The sequence below is a fragment of the Dendrobates tinctorius genome, unplaced genomic scaffold (genome assembly GCF_039654945.1).
Source record: "Dendrobates tinctorius isolate UK_male_01 unplaced genomic scaffold, ASM3965494v1 ptg000150l, whole genome shotgun sequence".
Classification (NCBI taxonomy): Eukaryota; Metazoa; Chordata; class Amphibia; order Anura; family Dendrobatidae; genus Dendrobates; species Dendrobates tinctorius.
The window spans coordinates 10831767-10855339 of NW_027361817.1; the positions used below are offsets into that span (position 1 = coordinate 10831767).

General features: G+C 43.2%; 1 protein-coding gene across 1 annotated transcript in view; it reads right to left on the reverse strand.

Moving 5' to 3' along the window:
• Positions 1-7585: 7585 nt before the first annotated feature.
• The window catches only part of DNAH7 (dynein axonemal heavy chain 7), a 529416-nt gene continuing 513428 nt past the window's right edge, over positions 7586-23573 (reverse strand). Inside the window, exon 64 of the mRNA XM_073546702.1 lies at positions 7586-7861. Within this exon, the coding sequence (XP_073402803.1) occupies positions 7655-7861 (207 nt within the window). The 3' untranslated portion in view covers positions 7586-7654. The remainder of the gene's footprint in view (positions 7862-23573) is intronic.

Sequence of the window (23573 nt, forward strand, 5' to 3'; positions counted from 1 at the left end):
AGGTTATTCTAATGCCGCAAGCATTATAGATTTCGATTTCTAGCTCTTGTGCATATTCTCGAGGATTTAAGACCCTCACTGTGAGCAGGCCCCTAGCCGCCGCCTTTAGATTTGTATTTAGTTTTTTGTGCTTTCATAGATGAATGAGAATGCTCTTCAACTAATGCATTTAGATTAGAGCACACACCGATTTGATTCTATTAGGTTTTTTTGTAGTCTGTATCAGAACATGTACGGTACTTTCTTTTTTCATTGCACTCTTTTAACTCTTTAAGGCTGAAATCTCATAATGTTTACTTTCTACATTCCAGAATAATTTGTATACTTAACATTTTCTAAATTGTATATTAAAACCCAATGACAAAAACCCCTTCATGCTTTATTGGTATTGTCACTTTATTGGAGGCATTGCTGATACTAGCTAAAAAAAAAAATTATAAGTAAAGAATTTTTGTTACATTTGGTCTAATGGCTTGTGTCATAAACTTATACTCCAATTTTATTTTATTTATTTTTTTGCTTCTCAGAGGATTGAGGATAAGGGGCTTTAAACTACCTGACGGAAATTAGATAAATGAATCAGAGTTGTCCGGGGAAGGGAGACGATTAGAGTTGAGCGATACCGTCCGATACTTCAAAGTATCGTATCGGATGGTATCGGCCGATCTTTAAAAAAAGTATCGGTATCGCCGATTCCGATACCGGAAGTCCCATTCAAGTCTATGGGACTTCCGGTATCGGAATAAGAAAAACCCTTTCCTGCCCTTGTACAGCCTCTCTGGGGTCTGTACGGGCCTTTCGGGGGTCTGTGCCGGCCTGCCAGGGGGTCTGTGCCGGCCTGCCAGGGGGTCTGTGCCGGCCTGCCAGGGGGTCTGTGCCGGCCTGCCAGGGGGTCTGTGCCGGCCTGCCGGGGGTCTGTGCCGGCCTGCCGGGGGGCTGTGCAGGCATCGTCCGATGGGACTACTAGTCCCATCGGGCTATGCCTGCTACCATGACAGTGATTGACACATTAGCCAATGATGGGACAGTAGTAGTCCCATCATCCGGCTAATGTGTTAAATGTAAAAAAAAAAAAAATTACATGCTACATACATACAACATGCATACTACATACATGCTACATTCATACTACATACTACATACATGCTACATTCATACTACATAAATACTACATGCAACATACATACTACATATATACTACATACATACTACATATATACTACATGCATGCTACATACATACTGCATGCTACATACATACTACATGCTACATACATACCACATACATACTACATACATGCTACATGCATGCTACATGCTACATACATAACACATATATACTACATGCATGCTACATACATACTACATGCTACATACATACCACATACATACTACATGCATGCTACATACATACTACATGCATGCTACATACATACTACATGCTACATACTACATATATACTACATGCATGCTACATACATACTACATGATACATACTACATATATACTACATGCATGCTACATACATACTACATGCTACATACATACTACATATATACTACATGCATGCTACATACATACTACATGCTACATACATACTACATACATACATACTACATGCATGCTACATACATACTACATGCTACATACTACATGCATGCTACATGCATGCTACATGATACATACTACATATATACTACATGCATGCTACATACATACTACATGCTACATACATACTACATGCTACATACATACTACATATATACTACATGCATGCTACATACATACTACATACATGCTACATACATACTACATACATACTACATACATACTGCATGCTACATACATACTGCATGCTACATACATACCACATATATACTACATACATACTACATACAATACATTCATACAATACATACATAGACATACAGTACATATAACATAGAGTAACATACTTACCAATACTTGTCACATTGTTCCCCGAAGCCATTGTCTTTTCCGGAATAAATATTAACATAACAAACCACAAAAATACTCACCCACGATCCGAAGCAGTCCACGAGTGTGTCCCACGACGATCTTGGGTAGAGAACTGCAGCATCAGCTGATGCTGCCGTTCTCTACGGGCTGCAGGAATCCAATGACGGAAGGTAGGTATCCTTCCGCACTGTATTCCTCCGCCACTTAAAAAAAAAAAAAAAAAAAAGTCCCTAGTCTCACTTTATGCCATTGCTGTGTGGGAATTTCCCACGCAGCAATGGCATAAAGTGAGACTAGGGACTTTTTTTTTTTTTAAGTGGCGGAGGAATACAGTGCGGAAGGATACCCACCTTCCGTCATTGGATTCCTGCAGCCCGTAGAGAAGGGCAGCATCATCTGATGCTGCAGTTCTCTACCCAAGATCGTCGTGGGACACACTCGTGGACTGCTTCGGATCGTGGGTGAGTATTTTTGTGGTTTGTTATGTTAATATTTATTCCGGAAAAGACAATGGCTTCGGGGAACAATGTGACAAGTATTGGTAAGTATGTTACTCTATGTTATATGTACTGTATGTCTATGTATGTATTGTATGAATGTATTGTATGTATGTAGAATATATGTGGTATGTATGTAGCATGTAGTATGTATGTAGCATGCATGTAGCATGCATGTAGTATATATGTGGCAGGCATGCATGTGGCATTTTTTTTTTTTTTTTTTTTAAACATTTAACACATTAGCCGGATGATGGGACTACTACTGTCCCATCATTGGCTAATGTGTCAATCACTGTCATGGTAGCAGGCATCGCCCGATGGGACTTGTAGTCCCATCGGACGATGCTTGCACAGACCCCCGGCAGGCCGGCACAGCCCCCCGGCAGGCCGGTACAGACCCCCACAGGGTGCACAGCCCCCCGGCAGGCCGGTACAGACCCCCCCCGGCAGGCCGGTACAGACCCCCCCCGGCAGGCCGGTACAGACCCCCCCCGGCAGGCCGGTACAGACCCCCCCCGGCAGGCCGGCACAGACCCCCCCCGGCAGGCCGGTACAGACCCCCACAGGGTGCACAGCCCCCCGGCAGGCCGGTACAGACCCCCACAGGGTGCACAGACCACCGGCAGGCCGGCACAGCCCCCCGGCAGGCCGGTACAGACCCCGGGCAGTCCACACAGCCCCCCGGCAGGCCGGCACAGCCCCCCGGCAGGCCGGCAGAGACCCCCGGAAGGCCCGAAATGACGGCGCATCATGATGCGCACACACCGCGCATCATGATGACGTCAGTCTGTCAATCAACTTTGAACTTCCGATTCCGATGCCGAATTCCGATATTGAAAAAATATCGGAAGTCGGTATCGGAATTCCGATACAGCAAGTATCGGCCGATACCCGATACTTGCGGTATCGGAATGCTCAACACTAGAGACGATAGTTTCAGCCTCTTCCCATGTCGGCTATTCATGCCAGATGTGACGTCTTTGCATACTGAGATCCGGAGAATTGAGCACAGTTTCTGCAGGAATGGAGAGGTGCCATGTTTGTGCATCTCTCGTCATTGGCTTGTACTGGGGATTCTAAAAACGTTGGTACATTTCGCTGATTAGCTGTTTGAAAACGCAGCGATGATCGCAAGTGGCCATCAACTTTATAGACAATATTAGTAACTTATGCCTGTACGGTGGTATAATGGGGTGAATACTTACAAATTATTTCTTCTAAACAGTGCCTCAAACGTGCTATAGATGACAACTCTGCAATCATCACAGGCAGGTTACATGGGTAACACCTCTATTATAAAGCTGGCAGTAAGTAATCTACCGTAGACAATGATGTGATGGGCACAGCTCAGCCTTTCCCTTCCATGTGCACTACCTGCTCACAACACTTGCCCATATCAATAAATACCTTCCTGATTTTTTTTCATGTCCATGTGTCTGCTCTAAAGCAGGGTTCCCCAACTCCAGTCCTCAAGGCCCACCAACAGGTCATGTTTTCTGGATTTCCTTTGTATTGCTCAGGTGAAGCAATTATCACCTGAGCAGTACTAAGGAAATCCTGAAAACATGATCTGTTGGTGGGCCTTGAGGACTGGAGTTGGGGAACCCTGCTCTAAAGCAAGGCTGCAGTTTGTATTTTCTGATCCCTGGAACGTTTTAACTGCCCAATCAGTGGGGCTGGTGTGAAGGCAACCTGACACTTTCTTTGATACCATTTTGGAATCCATCAGCCATTTTGATTTCTTTAAATTGTATGTTTAGGTAGCTGCGGTGACTGAAAAATCATCATTTTGTCACTTGATTTTTTTGTTTTTTGTTACTGCATTTACCGATCAGGTTAATATTTCGTTCCGATTGCTGGCGTGGCAATATCAAATTTTTATTTTTTTAATTTCTAATGGAAAGAAACAGCAGGTGTGTCAACTATTTATAATTTCTAATTTTTTTAAATCTGAAAATTGTGACGTGCAATTGTATTCAGGAATGTCTCTGATCTTCCTAAATAAAATCATGATTGACCAACTGCAGCCAGATGTCACATAATTAGTAAATTAGGTCCACTACTGTGTTAACTTATTTTCAGTATAACTACAGCTCAGGTCTCAGGTTTGTTTTGCATGAAAACCAAGGAACACATCAGATAGGTCAGGGATAAAGTTGTGGAAAAGTGTAAAGCCGGGTCCAGTTATAAATAAAAATAACAAGCTCTGGACATCTCACACAGCACTGTTCAATCCATCAAACAAAAATGGAAGACACATGGAACAACTGCAAACCTCTGAAGACAGGGCTGTCCACCTAAAATGACATCCCAAGTGAGGAGAGCTCTAATTAAATAAGCAGCCAAGAAAGAGGCCCATGGTCACTCTGGAGTAGCTGCGAAGATCAGGTGAAAAAAATCTGTCCACAGGACAACTAATATTCTTATACTCCACAAATCTGGCCTTAATAGAACAGTAGCAAGAAGAAAGCCAGCTTTGAAAGTAAGTCATAGGTTTCATTTGTAGTTTGCAAAAAGACATGTAGGGGACATAGCTAGCATATGGAAGAAGGTGCTCTGGTCTGATGAGAAGAAAGTAGAACTTTCAGGGCTAAATGCTATGTTGCATGGAAAACAAACACTACATATCAGCCTGAAAAAAAAATCACCCCACCATCAAACATGGTGGTGGCAGCATCCTGCTGTGGGAATGCTTTTTTTTCTCAGTAGGGGACAGGGGTAAGCTGGTCAGAATTGATGGGGAAAATTTATGGAGCTAAATACAGGGCCATCCTGGAGGAAAACCTGTTAGAGGCTGTAATAGACTTGAGGCTAGGACGTAGGTTCACCTAGCAGGATAAATGACCCTAAACATCCTGCCAGAGCTACAATGGATGGTTTAGATCAAAGCATTTTTATGTGTATGAATGGCCCAGTCACAGTCCTGACCTAAATCCCATGGAGAATCTGTGGCAAGACTTAAGTTGCTGTTCTCCTGACGCCTCCATCCAATATCATTGAGCTGAAGCTAGTCTGCGAAGAATGGGTAAAAATTTTCAGCTTCTAGATGTGTAAAGCTGCTAGAGATCTACCCCAAAACGCTGCTGCTATTGCTGCAAGTGAACGGTGCTTCTACAAAGTATTTATTGCCTTGAGAACTAACTAAAAATCCACGTCACAATTCTCAGATTTATATTTTTAAAATATTTAGAAAACCATGTATTTTCTACTTTGTGTTGACATAAAATCAAAGTGAAATACATTTATGCTTCTGGGTGTAACATGAAAATGTTCAAGGGGTATGAATACTTTTTCAAGGCACTCTATTTGCACAAATTACAACATTGTTGCCCAAATTAAACCTAGAAAAGTTTTACACCGTTTATTAAACCATTTTTAGTACCCACGACAAAAGTAAAAAATGACAAGAAAATGGAAGTGGTTATTAATCTGTTGGTGTGAAATGCAACATATTTATGAATGCATTTCTACATAAAAATCACAAATTTGCATACATTTATGTTGCAACCATTAACTGACCTAAAAAGCCCCAGTTTTCGCAAAACTTGAATTAACGTGACTTTAGACACGTGGGTCACCCATCCTTGTCTAACAATAGGGCAATACCAAGTAACACGCATAAAAATTGTCATTTTGTTCAAGGAAAAAAAAAATCTTGTGAAATTTGTCAGATTGATCTCTGGCTCTTATTGGACATTGAGAAGTATACTACCACGCTCAAAACGTTGTGCTGGCATAATTTATGCCTAATTTATCCTTACAGTGTGACATTTGATGTAAATGGAGTAGGAAGAGTTATCGGTACTGTCACACTTAGCGATGTACCAGCGATCCCGACCAGCGATATGACGCGGTCAGGATCGCTGGTACATCGCTAAGTGGTCGCTAGTGAGCTGCCACACAGGCAGATCTCACTAGCGACATCGCTGGGGACGGGGATCGCTACTTACCTGTCACACCAGGCGATCCTGCGTCCTCCCGCCCGGCTCCACGCGTCGCTCGTCCTCACAGCAGGAAGCGCCGCAGGAAGTGTACGACGAGAAACAGTCCTGAACGTTCTCGCGCGATCAGCGATAACCAGCGGGGGAGCGGTCGGAGGTAAGTATCAGACAGAGATATCGCTAGCAATATCGCTATAACGTCACTAGTTATAGCGATATTGCTAGCGATATCTCTTAGTGTGACATGCCCTTTAGTGTGTAAGGCCGGGATCACACGTGAGGAACACCGGCCGAGTCTCGCATGTTAATACCCGGCACTGCCGCCGGCACTCGGGAGCGGGGAGTGCGGCTCCATGTATTATGTGACCGCACGCTCCGCTCCTGAGTGCTGGGTATTAACATGCGAGACTCGGCCGTATTCCTCGCATGTGTGATCCCGGCCTAATTTGGAGTATTGATCCACAGTTAGTGTTGGTTTGTAACATAATACTGACCTCCTGTTCGTTACTTTACACAGTTCAGTATCACCTGTAAAAGCTGATATTTTAGTATAGAAATCTTGCACAAGGTCTTTAATAAGTATTCTGGCTCGTATAGGGAGGTGAGCGAGGCCTTGAAGTTTCCCGGCTTGCGTGCACAGGTATTGCGCCCCACTGGGCCCATTTTCATATCCTCTCTTCTTTCAACGATTTTGGCCGCATCACTTTCCAGTGGTTTGAAAAGAAATGCTATATTTTTCCTCTAAATTTGAATAGATTAATCATTTATGTTGCCATGGTTACATTTATCTATTTTGAACTGTTGCCTTAGTTACCTGTTAACGCGGACACTACTTTTGATCATAAGTAGACGTGGATTATGCAATTTATGCTACAATATCTCATCAATTATGTGGAGGCCATTAATGCTGTCTGTAATGCAGTGTTGTCACTGTGAGATTTAAGATGGAAAGCGCTCCTAGCATTGCACCCGCCGTGTAATTAAGTCTCGCGGTCAGTACGTGTCATTGTGAATAAGTGTTGTCTTCATAGTCTGTGACTAAAGCGATTACCTCTGCAAATCTGGTTGTGTCATGGAAAATGTCACAATGTTTAGATATGGTATAGTTACATTTCATGCTCCCGTGTTCACGCGCACAAAAATGTCTAATAAAAGGTCTTCAAAATAATCTTTTGGTCACATTTTATTGTCTCAAAGTTTACAACAGGTAACATTGTTACTGGAAGTCTATATTTTAAGAGTTAAGCTGGCACAACAATGCAACCCCACGTCCGATCCAGTGCTCCTGAGGCTTGTCAGAGAGAAGGGTCATTGCAACCACAAAGTTGGTTGAATGACCGGTAGTGGATAATGTCCCTCGTCTTTCACTGGTCTTGTAAACTGGTGCAAGATAACTTGGTCTTTGTGGGATTTCTGATCTCTTACAGGGTTTAAGCCACATCTGAAAAACAAGTTTGTTTTAAATATTCATATTTGCTATATTTCATTTTTATTATAGAAAATATTCAATTTAGGGATGGTACTTTATGGTGAAAAACGCTTATTTCTTGAATCAAACGGAACCTTTCAGGTCTGCCGTCCCCGAGAAACCACCAGCAGTTGTCCACATAGCTAAATCCCCCGCCTAACAGTCCCTGTATTACATTACTACACACAAACAGATCTTTAGAAAAAGTTTCTAATTTCTAAAGTCATTTATGATATGTAAATGAGGCCTTTGACATATCCATGGGGCATTAGTGTCCCCAACTAGTCAGCCCACTTAGCATGTGATCACACCTGTCTGGGCGTGATAACATGCCTTACAATCACCCGTGTCATTGCCAGCACTATACTTTCCTCGCGTGTGCCCATGGCTTCTTTCTCTTACTGCATTTCTCCTCTGAAGCTGGGTGTATGTATCCCGGCATCAGACAGAGGGACAACAAGCAGATGGGAAGGTGTATAAATGATTGGCCCCACCGGGAAGCACCATGCGGCGGGATTTAGTTTGAACAGTCAGTCTGTGCTGACAGAGTAATGTATAAATATACAATAAATATTAATGCCACCAGCTTGTTCCCATTATGAAATCTTTCTGCCTAATACTACACGCCTCAACATTCAAATTGCATATTGGTGACCACTAATAAACTAGTACATGAACTCACTAAAAAGGGCTGTTATAAGCAGGATTAATGCAGATTACTGGATAAGTGACAGCACTATAAAGCAAATGAAGGAACCTTAAATACAGTCGTTTAAAAAGAAAGAAATGGGAAATATTTTCTAAACCTTCTTTGTCATGCAAATTGCATAATTTCCAATGTGCGCCCTTGCGGGCAGGGACCTCTCTCCTCCCCTCTAATTGTGTGTGTCTGGTATTGCTCATGTTTATTGTACTTGTCTATATTTGCCCCTTTTCACATGTAAAGCGCCATGGAATAAATGGCGCTATAAAAATGTATAATTATAATGATTTCTGCTGCTGTTTCCACTAATAGATGGCTGCCTGGGTTCAAGAATTAGTGATTTTATTAAGCAAATGTGTGCAGTCATGCCAATATACACATCTCAACACTGAGCCTGCAACACCAAAAGGAAACGTGGGCTTATAGAAATCACAGAATCGATGGATATGATCATGATAAGCAAATAATTTAAAAGAAAATGTAAATACTAGTGATGAGCGAGTATACTCGTTGCTTGCGTGTCCTCCGAGTATTTTGGCGTGCTCGGAGATTTAGTTTTCATCGCTTCAGCTGCATGATTTACGGCTGCTAGCCAGCCTGAATACACGTGGGAATTCCCTAACAAACAGGCTTTCCTCACATGTATTCAGCCTGTCTAGCAGCCACAAATCATGCAGCTGCATCAACAGAAACGAAATAAACGAGCTCGCCAAAATACTCGGAGGCCACCCGAGTAAAGAGTATACTCACTCATTACTAGTAAATACAAATTTCAAAACGTTTCCATCTATTTAATATGGAGTATGATGAGCCTTGGCAGGCTATAAGGTTATTAATTGTTGAGGAAAATTCTGGCATACAACTTATCAAGATCCACTGCTGGCAGCTCCTTTTGCAATTTGCAACCAATGTTGTCCAAGATGAGCTTGATGGGAGACAAATTCAGAGATGCTGGAGGCCACGTTACCATATTTTGGCCATGCAAGCAGCGTGCAGTATCACAAGCAACATTTGGCATGGAGTTGTGTTGAAAAATGACTTCCGGGATGTAATGACTTAATGCCAATCTGGCCACTTGTGCGTGTGTGAACTATTCTTAATTATGCCAAACGTACTATTCCTTTGTTCAGAAAGGCAAAGGGCATGATCCATTGTTTTTTGTGAGACTGGCCAGTGCCCCTCGTATCCCCTCAACCAGCGACTAGAGTAGCTACCAGCTACTCAAGCAGAACTATCATGCTACTCAGCAAAAGCCCCAGTAAGACAAAGTTTACAAATGGGACCCATGATTTTCCCAACCCAAGTCACTTCCTTGGTCACATGGCCAAAGATTGTCTACACAGCCGGGGCCACAAGCCTGGAGCCCGTCTGCTGGCCAAGCCAGTCAATGTCTGCAGAGACAAGCCATTGGGGCCTGAGGGACGCTACCCCTGGGATACAGCAGCAGCGTAGGAAGTGATATACCCTGTCCACACCCTATGGCGGGTTGGCCACCCTACACCCAGCAACCTCCATTGGCACATCTAAGCCTAGGGACTTCTGGACACTGGGTTTTCCATTACCCTGGTCAGCCCAGATATTGTCCCCCCAGAATACTATTTACCATGCTGTCACGTTACCATCTTGATGGCTGGGGGTCAATGCTCGGACATCCTTCTGGCACGTGTGCATTTGGACTGGGGGACTGACCAGGGAAAGGCTGCAGTAGGGCTCATGGATCGCCTCCCCACACCTGTTATTATGGGGAACGACCTAGGACAAGGGCTGTCCAACCAGTTTGTCACAGTCATCACCCACAGCCAAGCAGCACCCTGATGTGGATCCTTTTGCCACCATTTTCAAGGATAACCTACATTCCAAAGCCTCCATAATCCACCTCTGAGCTAGTGACAGTAAGTACACCTGACCAGACTGTGACCATTAACTGGGGGGGGATAGATCGTTAGGAGTTAAGGGAAGCCCAATTCATGAACTCCACCATAGAGCTTGTCCGCAATATAGCTGCCCGACCAGGGGAAAGAAACCAGAGGTATAGATGGGAGAAGGGGCTTTTATATTGGGAAAAGCCTACATCCTGCTCAAAAAAATCCCTGGTCTCGTGTCCATCAGCTCTTGGTACCCAAGCAGTACTGACCCCAACTCCTGCACTTGGCCCATGATGATGGGTCAAAAATACACGGGCCTGAAAATTGATCAATACATGAAAGACACTGCTCTGCCCTCAATACCAGATGACACAAAGGCATCCCTAGAGCAATCATTTGAAGAAGAGGAGGTACTTCAGGTCATCAAAAGCTCCCCATCTAATAAATGCCCAGGTCCAGATGGTTACTCTGCCAAATTTTATAAAACATTTGCTACGCAATTATAACACCATTCTAAACCAAAGTATTTCTTTCAGTTTCAACTTCAAACCATTTTCCCAGAAAATCTCTGGAAGCCCATATTTTGGTGGTACCGTAATCTGGGAAATACCAAACATTATGCTCAAGTTACAGGCCAATTTCCTTAATTAACATTGATGTTAAACTTTTCTCTAAAATCATAGTGACCAGATTAGCCCCCCTGATGCCTCATATCGTGCACAACGATCAAGTAGGATTTGTGCCCCAGAGGGAGGCAAGAGATAACTTAAAACAATGCTGCTTATGTCCTATACGAAATTGAAGAAGATCCCAGCATGCATTCTATCGGTTGATGCTGAAAAAGCATTTGACCGGGTTAACTGGCCATTTATACAGTGTTCTTAAAAAAACAGTTTGGATCCCAACATTCTCAACAAAATAATGGCTTGATATCAAGACCCCTCTGCCAAGGTCCGTTGCAATGGCACCTATTCAGAATCTTTTGGAGTGTCGAATGGAACAAGATGGGTGTCCACTCTCCCCGTTATTATGATGGAATATCTGGCAATGGCCCTCAGGAAAAACTCCAACATTCAAGGAATCCCAGTCGGCACAAATCTCATAAATTGGCACTATACGCAGATGACCTCCTAGTGTACATCACTAATCCTAAAACATCACTGCCCTCTATTCTGAAAAAATTTGAAACATAGTCGACTGAGTAATTTTAAGGTAAATCTAAGAGATTTTGAACATCAATATCTCACAGGAGGAGGCATAATTGTTAAAGGAGTCCTTTCCGTTGGTGTAATGGTTCTATGAAATATCTTGGGGTCCCACTGCCCTCAGACTTGTCCCAGCTCTTCCATCTGAATCATGAGCCTTTGCTCGGTCGTGTCAAAGCTGAGCTCAATAATAAAGCAAACTTGGCACTCAACTTCTAGAATATTTTTTGGATTTTTTAATGCAGCCAGAAAATAATAGACGTTTCGACCTCACTGGCCTTCATCAGTAACAGACTGCAGTATAGTAGTTAATCGCATTCAGTGTGATAATAGAAGTGACACCATAGTCACTTTAAATGTGCCTGGTCATGCACTAGGCGCTGGGCATGGAGCCTGTATCAAATAGTACCTGGGTGGGTGGGGGTGCCAGCATGAAGACATCAGCAACACAGTATCCACTGTTGGTCAGCTGTGTCGCTGATGTCTGCACGCTGGCACCCCCACCCACCCAGGTACTATTTGATACAGGCTCCATGCCCAGCACCTAGTGCCCCAACTGCAGTCTGTTACTGATGAAGGCCAGTGTGGCCGAAAAGTCTATTATTTTCTGGCTGCATTAAAAAATCTAAAAGATATTCTAGAAGTTGAGTGTCAAGTTTGCTTTATTATTCATGTATAGTGTGGGACCCTACTTGAGCAACTTCTGATGTTGTGCATACGGTGTTTTTCCTTTAAAGTGGGGCTCAAGGCTTACAACAAAACACGATTATCTTGGTGGTTCGGTAGAATTAACGTATTAAAGATGGACATTCTTCCAAAACTGCCATATTGTTACACCCGGTCCCCATCTTGGCGCTGCGCCCAGGTCTGCTGATGTTACACCTGGCCCCCGTCCTGGAGCTGCGTCCAGACCTGCCGCTGCTCTCCGCTCTGGGCACTCACCTCGAGCCTCTCATGCTGCTGATCAGTGTTCTGTCCTGCCTCCTCCTCCTGGCGTCCTGTGAGGAGATCTGTAGCTAAGACTATTAGGGCACGCCCGCCCGCTCTCTTGCCTTCTTAAAGGGGCGGCGTGCATTAATCAAAAAATGCTATCAACCAATGGCAGCACACTGGCTGCTATTTCTGGCCTCTCCTCCATAGGGAGAGCGCCGGAGCAACGAGTATCATTGCTACAGCCGGTTCTCATGCTAACCTGTCTGCGCTGCATTTGCAGTCTCTGTGCATTGTCTAATGCTCTCTGTTTCCACAGCATATCAGTATCCTGTGTTACCTGGTTATATCAGCAACCATCTGGGCCTAAGCCATCCCGTTCCGCCTACAGCCATCCGAGTCCAAGGACTATGGGAAGGTCACTGGAACCGACTCCTTACCAACTAACCGGATCCAGGATCCAGCGCATTACGGTCTCTGCTGTAACTTTTGTTATCCCTTTTGGTCCCGCTGGGACAGCTGCCACGTGTTCGGGGTCTAACTGGAGGTAGCACCTGTGTCCTCCGGGTATTCCATTCTGGCCCTGCCTGAGGGGCTTTACTACGGGTGCCCGGGGCTCACTAGTCACGCCCCCTTCGGAGCCCCCCGGACCGTGGTCCCGAGGTTCCACTTAAAAAATAAAAACGAATGTGAACTTTACCATCTCTGCCTCCGCTTTCATTCGTTACACTTATGTATTTCAAGTGGTCCTAATTGTACTCCCCTGTTCTTTTTTTAAGCAGCTAAATACAGTCTGGAACAATTTCATTTGGAGATCAAAAATATTAAGACTGGCCATTACATTTTTGGCTAGATGTAAATCTCAAGGGGGCCAGCCTCCCGAATTTTCAACTCTATCATGCTGCGACTGTGGTGGACTGGTTTCATGGTGCGAATCAGACTTGTTGGGTCACACTAGAGTCATTCCTATCGTGCCTAGACTTAACTTCTCTACCATGGATTTCTAAGCACTTTTGTTCTTCAAAGGGGCCACACCCCCAATAACAGTTGATCTCAGAGTTTGGGACCAATTGGTAAAGAAACTTAGGATTTTAAGATTCCAGGACCTATGACACCGATCATTGACAATCCATAATTCTCTCCCTGGAGTTGGAGTGAGTAAATTCCTGGCCTTCAACTATAAAACTAGACTCCATCAGGTCCTTGCAAATTTCAGAAATATACTATCGCTAAACCAGCTTAAAGCTCTCTACCCTACTCAAACCATACCTTAGTTTTCATACCTCCAGGTCCGTTTATTCACTGATTTCCTTCAGCGATTCTCGGTGCTCAAGTCTGACCCTTCTCAATTTGATTCGTTGCTGATCGGAGAAGTTGTACCCAAGCATACAATCTCCCAAATTTATTATATTTTGTCATCTCAGACCAAGGCTGGGATCACACATGTGAGAAATTCGGAAGAGTCCTACATGTTAATACCCGGCAATACATGCAGCCGCACGCTCCGCTCCTGAGTGCCGGTGGCAGTGCCGGGTATTAACATGCGAGACTCGTCCGAGTTTCTCGCATGTGCGATCCCGGCCTAATACAGAGCTTCTATGGTTCAAGAAAGAGTGGGAGAGAGATTGGGAGGAGCAATGGAACAAAACTTTCTTTTGCACACACTGACTTCCATTGGCTTGCAAAGCTAAAGAAAAAAAATACAGATGGTATCATTGCCCAGCAGATATTTATAAAAAATTTCTCTCCAATAAATGCTGGAGATGTGAAAATGCTCAAGGCACTATGCTTCATATCTGGTGGGAATGCTCTCAAATAAGAGGCCTCTGGAGCAAAGTCTTTGATGTTCACAAACACATTACAGGGGAATCATCATCTAGAACTCCCCAGATCGGACTTCTTTTTTCTTTAAATCTATCAAAAGAGGATTGCTGAGACACTGTTTATCCGCCACTAGAACAGTCAATCCCAGACACTGGCATTCTAGAATCACTCCATCTATCCAAGAATGGTCTCTTGAAATGCATTTTTTGTGTAGAATGGAAACACTCTCTGATCATAATAAAATTATCTCAGACAACTTTTCCCATACTTGGCAAGGATGGATTTTATTCAGAGATTCCCCGGAGTACTCCTCAATCCTTCTGTTGTGATGAAGACACCATATATCGTACTTGTCCATGCCTGAATCTGGGTGGATTCATAAATCTTGCTCATCTCTCCATCTCCCCTTAGGAGTTCTAGTAGTCTTCTATTTTGTTATAATTTTCTACTAAAAGATATTTTCTTTCCTTTGTCAGGCTTGACAAAGCCCGACTTGATTGCAATAAGTTAATGAACAATTTGTTAATATAACTTACCAAGAATGATTATAACATAGGAACTGCATTGCTGCTATAGAAAATGGCAGAAAAAAATTGGAAAAAGCACTATATAGTGTGTATATGAAATATGCATCTGCAAAAATTGTTATGGAAAAAAAGGAAGGTTCTTAGCGCATAAAGTGGCCAATATATGTGTGCCCAATTGCCACGTCAATGCGTCCTTCGTAAATTGGGTCCCTGTCCTGTAATGTCACCTCTCTTGGGCAAAAAAGTACAATTTAAGGGGCAGGAATAGACCAGCTAATCTGCTTAAAATCACCCGTGGCTAATGGGAGTGGTAGTGCACATGTCCAAAAGGCTTTGATACAAATAGACAAAAAGAAGGACCAGCACATCTAAGCTAGTGTTAATAGGCGCCAACCAAAGAAAACATACAAGTCAAAAAGATTAAGGTTTGCACCATAGCTTACCAAGAATGATTACTCTAGAACATAGGAACTGCATTGCTGCCATAGAAAATGCGAGAAAAAAACTGAACGTGGCAATTGGGCACACATACAGTTTATTGGCCAATCTATGTGCAAACAACCTTCCTTTTTTCATAGCAATTCTTGCAGATGCATATTTCATATATACACCATATAGACCTTTTTTTTCAATTTTTTTCTCCTATTTTCTATGGCTGCAATGCAGTTCCTATTTTCTAGAGTAATCATTCTTGGTAAGTTATGGTGCAACCTTAATCTTTTTGACTTATATGCTTTTTTTGGTTGGTGCCTATTCACAGTAGCTTAGATGTGCTGGTCCTTCGTTTTGTCAATTTGTTAATTTGTCATACTTTTCTTAAAAAATAGGGCATTCTGAGAGCCTCTTGTGTCAACAGATGGGGGAGCACCCACTCAAATCCATTTCCTTGATAGGTGAACTGTTCCAGACTCCTAAAATATATAATAAATTGGGTACTTGGGTACAGTAGTTCAATGTAGTATGTGCTTTAAATTTTTTTTATAAGATTTTGGAAAAGTTATGAAATGTTTTATAATGTCTGTTCTATTCCTGATCTAAGGATCTAGGAATTTAGTTGAGATGAATCTGTGCAGCACTTTATGTACATGCTCAGTAGTGAAATTGAGGAGTCTGAGTCAGAGGTTTGGCTTACCGACTCCACAGCTCTGGTTCCAAAGAGTTACCATAGATTTAATGGGCCCCCTTAGCCATCCCCAGCCACATTGGAAATCGACATCCTCACCCCAGTAGACTTTGCTCCCGAAGGCCGTTGCTGAGCACGTGGCTCAAGCTATACTGGAATTCTTTTAGTTGTAAGGTTCCACAGGAGGTATTAACCAACCAGGGGGCCCAGTTTCAAAGCAAGCTGATTCAGACTCTCTGGGAGAAACATGGGGTCCGTCTCATGCGCATCACCCCCGACAACCCTGAAATTAATGGGTTGAGTGAGTGCTCCAAAGGGAACGCGCAAACAACTCATTAGCTGGTATGTGGCATCTGAGTGGGGAGACTGGGAGAAAAACTTGCAGCAGCTCCTCTTTGCCAACTGGTTGGTGCCACAGAATTCTACTGGGTTATCCAAATTCTAATTGCTGTAAGGCCGAAAAGTACGAGGGCCTTTGCAGCTGGTACAAGATTGTTGGGAGGGCACTTTCCCTACAGAATAAATTCCTATTCTGGATTATATCCAAAAGTTTAGAGAAAAGATGAGGTACCTCATGACCTTAATTTAGAAGTAGCTCAGGAAAGGCAACAATGGAGTTACAACCATGGTGCCAGACTCCCAAGAATCTGCTTGTGGTGTGGGCAGAAGATTATAGTACTATTACCGTTATGGAAAAACAAACTGCAAGCCATGTGGGCAGGTCAATTCAAATTTACCAGGAAATGCGGGAATACCGGTCCACAGTGGACCTGGACTGAGCAGGTGTTTGTGAACAGATCTACTAAATTCTTATGATGAAAGGGAGGTGACCTACTTAGTTTGTTGGCCACCTTTAGATGACCCAGATATAGACCAGATCCTGGACTTATTGGTGGACTCCAAAAGGGGAATGGGGGTAACAGATGCCCTGTTGGGTGAGTGGGGTGAGCGGCTTGGTCCATCATGGAAGCAGCAGCTAACAAACCTGTTCAGACATATGGACCCTTGTTCACAAGTTGGCCTGGTCAAGCACCTCTGGTCCAACATCATGTCAACATGGGCAACCACTCCATTCAGGCAACCTGCCTACTGGGTGAAACCTCCAATGTTGGCAATGATGAAGGCCGAGGTGGATGACATGTTGAATATGGGAGTTATAGTAACTTCTCATAGCCCAGTGAAGCTGCCAGTGAAGTGTTGGTGCCCAAGAAGGACAAAAGTACTATGCTTATATGAGGAATATTGGTCACTTAATGAGGTCACCATTACAGACGCCTACCCCATGCTTAGGGTGGATGAACTACTAGACAGGTTAGGGGGTCTTGGTTCATATCAACCCTTGATCTGAGCAAGGGATAATGCCAGATCCTACGCACGAAAAAGAAGTCCGCGTTCATCCCTTTTGGCCTGTCTGAGTTCACCATCATGCCATTTAGGATGAAGAAACTCCTGGCTACCTTCCAAAGGATGGTAGACTAGACCAGTTACTAGTAGAATGAAAGGGGTATACCCAAGCCTACCTGGATGATATCACTATCTTCAGAGACACCTGGGAAGAGCATCTCCAGCACGAGTCCCAGGTGCTGCAGAGGGTAGCCAAAGCCCAGCTCAACATCTGACCTGAAAAGTGCCACATGGGGGTGGCCGAGGCACTATACCTGGGACATTGGGTGGGATGTGGATTCATTTGTCGAGAACCCACAAAAGTAGAAGCCATTATCTATTGGCCCCACCCAATTAACCAAAAACAAGTCTGCATTTTTAGGGACCGCATTTATTATCAAAAGTTTATTCCCAAATATAGTACAGTAGCAAAGCCCTTCACTGACCTCACCACCTAAAGCTGAGCCTGCAACCTCATCTGGATTCCAGAATGCAAGTCCCCATACGTCCAGATGAAAACCCATGTAGCCCAGAGCCCTATCCTGACTGCTCCCAACTAACGCAGATGGTTCATTGTCCAGACACATCGGACAACAGACTGGGAGCTGTACTCAACTAAGTGGGGGCTGATGGTCAGGAACAGGTGCAAAAATTAAAGATGTGTCTGACAGGATATCAGGACTCTTCAGACCTACAGATGACTACCCATTCCAGCTACTACATGTGGGGACAAATGACACCGCAAGAAACGACCTGGAAACCATCTGCAGAGACTTTGAAGACTTAGGCAAGAAAGTGAAAGAACTGGGAGCGCAGGTGGTCTTCTCTTCCATCCTCCCAGTGGATGGCCATGGAACAAGGAGGTGGAATAAGATTCTGCAGGTGAACAACTGGCTACGTCGATGGTGCCGTCAGCAACGATTTGGATTTCTGGATCACGGAGTGAACTACTTATACGATGGACTACTTGCTAGAGATGGGGTGCACCTTACGAAGACTGGAAAGCATGTATTTGGAAGTCGCCTTGCTACACTTGTAAGGAGAGCTTTAAACTAGAACAACATGGGAAGGGAAGCAAAAGACCAGAAAAAGCCATACACCTGACAAATGCTATTGAGAACTCTGCTATTAGAAGTGGAAAGGAAGAACAAAGACGAAAGAATCTAATTAATAAAAATATTGGAGAAAGAGAAACCAATCACAAACTAAAATGTTTCTATACTAATGCACAAAGCATGGGCAACAAAGAAGGAGAATTGGAACTACTAACACAGGAAAAGAAATATGATGTCATTGGAATCACTGAAACTTGGTGGGACAATACACATGATTGGAATACAAGACTAGAAGGATACAACTTATTTGCAAGAAACAGACTTGATAAACGAGGAGGGGGTGTCGCATTGTATGTTAGAAACGCGTATATCTGCACAGAGATTGAAGCTTCAGAGACAGGGAGTTCTGTGGAAACTGTTTGGGTAAGAATACAAGGACAGAACAATGGAAAGGACACCATTGTAGGCATTTACTACAGGCCGCCTGTGCAAGCTGCAGATATGGATGAACTCTTTATGCATCAAATGGCCAAGTTCTCCAAAAAATATGACATAGTTGTCATGGGAGATTTCAACTATCCAGACATTTGTTGGGAATCTCTCTCAGGCAAAACTAACAGGTCAAGGAAATTCTTATCCTCTCTTGCTGACAACTTTATCTTCCAAAAGGTAAGGGAGAAAACAAGGGGAACTGCTACCTTGGATCTAATCCTTATAAACAGGGAGGAAATGGTTGAGGAGGTAAATGTGGCTGGGACCCTAGGAGGTAGCGACCATGCTATTTTAGAATTTTGGATAACTAGAGGCGGAAGACCTGTGAAGACTCAGACGTCAAGGTTAGATTTCAGAAAGGAAGATTTTAAGGGATTCAGAAAGAGAATTGGAGGGATCCAATGGCTGGATATCCTTAAAGACAAAAATGTCCAGGAAGGATGGGAAATCTTGAAAAATGAAATTCTCAAAGCACAGTTGTTAACAATTCCGAAAAGAGGGAAGAATAGGAAGCACTTAAGGAAACCAGGATGGATGAACACAGAACTTAAGCACATGCTAAAAAGGAAGAAAAAAATGTTTATAAAATGGAAAGAGGGAGGCATATCTAAAGAAGAATATAATGCTGTCTGCAGAACCTGCAGGGCACAAATCAGATTAGCTAAAGCTGAAAATGAATTGAGGCTTGCAAGAGATGTCAAAAGCAATAATAAAGGATTTTGGGGATATGTCAAAAGTAAAAGAAAAGTCAAAGATGCTATAGGATTTTTACAGGATGGAAATGATGAAATGGTAAGACAGGATGTTGAGAAGGCTGAACTTTTAAATTCCTATTTTGCATCTGTTTTCTCTCAGAAAGAAAATGTAACATCAACTGTTATTGACTGTCCTATTAAGGGAATAGAAGAATCCAGGATATCTATAAACAGAAAGATAGTGAGGAAACACTTAGCTAACCTAAATGAATTCAAGTCTCCAGGTCCAGATGAATTACACCCCAGAGTACTGAAGGAGATATCAGAAGAAATTTTTGAACCCCTCTCCATAATCTTTGAAAATTCTTGGAGAACAGGAGAAGTGCCAGAAGACTGGAGAAGAGCAAATGTTGTTCCTATCTTCAAAAAGGGGAAGAAGGTGGACCCAGGCAACTATAGGCCGGTGAGTCTGACTTCTATACCAGGAAAGATCTTTGAACAAATTATTAAACAACATGTATGTCAATACCTGGATAAGAATGAAGTGATTAAACAGAGTCAGCATGGGTTTGTAACTAATAAGTCATGTCAGACTAACTTAATTTCCTTCTATGACGGTATCACTGATTGGGTGGATCAAGGAAATGCTGTAGATATAGTATATCTTGACTTCAGCAAAGCATTTGACAAAGTCTCTCATACAATCCTTATTGGAAAAATGACTAAGTATGGAATGGACAAGGCAACTGTTAGGTGGATTCATAACTGGCTTAGTGATCGGACCCAAAGAGTGGTCGTAAATGGCTGCACATCCAGTTGGAAGAATGTCTCAAGTGGGGTACCACAGGGCTCTGTCCTGGGCCCTGTATTGTTCAACATCTTTATCAACGATTTAGATGAAGGAATTGAGGGTAAACTGATTAAATTTGCTGATGACACAAAGCTAGGAGGGATAGCTAATACTAGAGAAGAGAGAGAGAGGATTCAAAAAGATTTAAATAAACTGGAGAAGTGGGCAGCAACTAACAGAATGGTTTTTAACAGGGAGAAATGCAAAGTACTACATCTGGGCAATAAAAATGAAAAAAGCATATACAGAATGGGAGGAATAGGGCTAAGCAACAGCACATGTGAAAAAGACTTGGGTATACTGATAGATCACAGACTGAATATGAGTCAACAGTGTGATGCAGCAGCAAAAAAGGCAAATGCAATTCTAGGATGTATTAACAGAAGCATACAGTCTAGATCACGTGAAGTCATTATTTCCCTCTACTCCTCTTTGGTCAGACCTCATCTGGAATATTGTGTCCAGTTTTGGGCACCACATTTTAAAAAAGACATCAACAAACTGGAGCAAGTTCAGAAAAGAGCGACCAGAATGGTGACCGGTCTGCAAACCCTGTCTTATGAGGAAAGGTTGCAGGATTTGGGAATGTTTAGTTTGCAAAAGAGAAGACTGAGAGGAGACTTTATAGCTGTCTACAAATATCTAAAGGGCTGTCACATTGTTGAAGGATCAACTTTATTCTCATTTGCACAAGGAAAGACTAGAAGCAATGGGATGAAACTGAATGGGAGGAGACACAGATTAGATATTAGAAAAAACTTTTTGACAGAGTGATCAATGAGTGGAACAGGCTGCCACGAGAAGTGGTGAGTTCTCCTTCAATGGAAGTCTTCAAACAGAGGCTGGACTGACATCTGACTGGGATGATTTAGCGAATCCTGCTTTGAGCAGGGGGTTGGACTAGATGGCCCAGGAGGTCCCTTCCAACTCTACGATTCTATGATTTATCTCTCCTGGAAGCTGTTGGACCGGGAGAGGGCAAATGCCACAATAGAAAAAGAATGACTGGCCTGGGCCCTGAAAAAAGCTGTTGGACCGGGAGAGGGCAAATGCCACAATAGAAAAAGAATGAATGGCCTGGGCCCTGAAAAAAGTTGTACCACTAATGCAAGGTGTTCACTGTCCTAACCAACCACAATCCCTTAAATTGGCTAAATCGGACTGCCGTGGGACAACGGACGTGTACTCATGGAAATGCTGACGGATTGTTCCGACAAGTGGAGAAGGATGATCGGATGATTTTTATGTCTGGCACCCCTGTCAACAGCAACCCATGCAAGGATCCAGCAGTCTCTGGGACTAATTAAGAAAAAGGAATGTGACAACTCAGCATCAATCTGGCCACTTGTGCAGAGATTAACAATTTTTAATGATGCCAGACATATACTATTCTTTTGTTCAGTAAGTCAAGGGACATGAACCATTGTTTCATGCGAATCTGTCCACTGCCCTTTGTTGTATGTTAATTTGTGGACTGTATTCTACATAGTAACATAGTTATTAAGGTTGAAGGGAGACTTTAAGTCCATCTAGTTCAACCCATATCCTATCCTAACTTGCCCTAACATGTTGATCCAGAGGAAGGCAAAAAAAACCCATGTGGCAAACAGTTAGCTTCACATTGGGGAAAAAAATTCCTTCCCGACTCCACATACGGCAATCAGACTAGCTCCCTGGATCAACGCAATATTAAGGAAACTAGTGTATATACCCTGTAATATTATACTTTTCAAGAAAGGCATCCAGTCCCTTCTTAAATTTTAGTAGGGAATCACTCATTACAACATCATATGGCAGAGAGTTCCATAGTCTCACTGCTCTTACAGTAAAGAATCCGCGTCTGTGAGTATGCTTAAACCTTCTTTCCTCCAGACGTAGAGGATGCCCCCTTGTCCCCGTCACAGGTCTAAGAGTAAAAAGATCATTAGAAAGGTCTTTGTACTATCCCCGCATATATTTATACATTGTAATAAGATCACCCCTAAGCCCTCGATTCTCCAAACTAAATAACCCCAAGTGTAATAACCTGTCTTGGTATTGCAGACCCCCTAGTTCCCTAATAACCTTGGTCGCTCTTCTCTGCACCCGCTCCAGTTCAGCTATGTCTTTCTTATACACCGGAGACCAGAACTGTACCCAGTATTCTAAGTGTGGTCGCACTAGTGACTTATATAGAGGTAAAATTATGTTCTCCTCATGAGCATCTATGCCTCTTTTAATGAATCCCATTATTTTAGTTGCCTTTGCAGCAGCTGCCTGACACTGGCCGCTAAATGTGAGTTTGTCGTCCACCCATACACCCAGGTCTTTTTCAGTGACTGTTTTGCCCAGTGTTTTACTATTAAGCACATAATTATACATCTTGTTCGTTCTACCCAAGTGCATGACCTTACATTTATCCCCATTAAAGCTCATTCTGATTACAGATTGCATCAACCCTCTGCAGTGTACTAGTCTATCATTTAGAGGACAATTCTGCAGTCTAATTGAACTAGTGAACAATAAGGGAACAGCTATAGTTATCTCCTCCAATCCTGTGGGGCAATGCCTTGAAATGGGAGCTGTGTGAAATAAAATGGGCCTGTTCCACTCACCGGTGATTCTACAGGATTTCAGCATAGGGACCATGACTCCAGCTTGTGCACTACAGAACTCCTCCACTGCCCAACAATGAGCCCACAAATTTGTTTGGCAAACCCAAGTTGGAACAATCCGGTCACCTGGCCCCATACCTCACTGTGCTTGGCCAGCTTCCTAAGCTTGCTACTATCTTCACAGAGGGTGCCTGCCAAAATTGGGGTGCTGCTGCTTGGGGTAGTTGACCCTGATTGCCCTGAAGTCGCAGAGTTTCTAACCCCTGGTGAGCAAGCAGAAGGGTGAGTCTCTGTCGCTTGCACCATCTTGTATCCTTTCTGGGAATCCACAATATGCAGTTGGCTGTTGGTGACCCAGTAAAGTGTTTCCGGAGTCTCGTAGCCTCACCCTATAAAGTCTTAATAGTATTCTGCCCTCGGGGAAGGAGTATGGGCATTC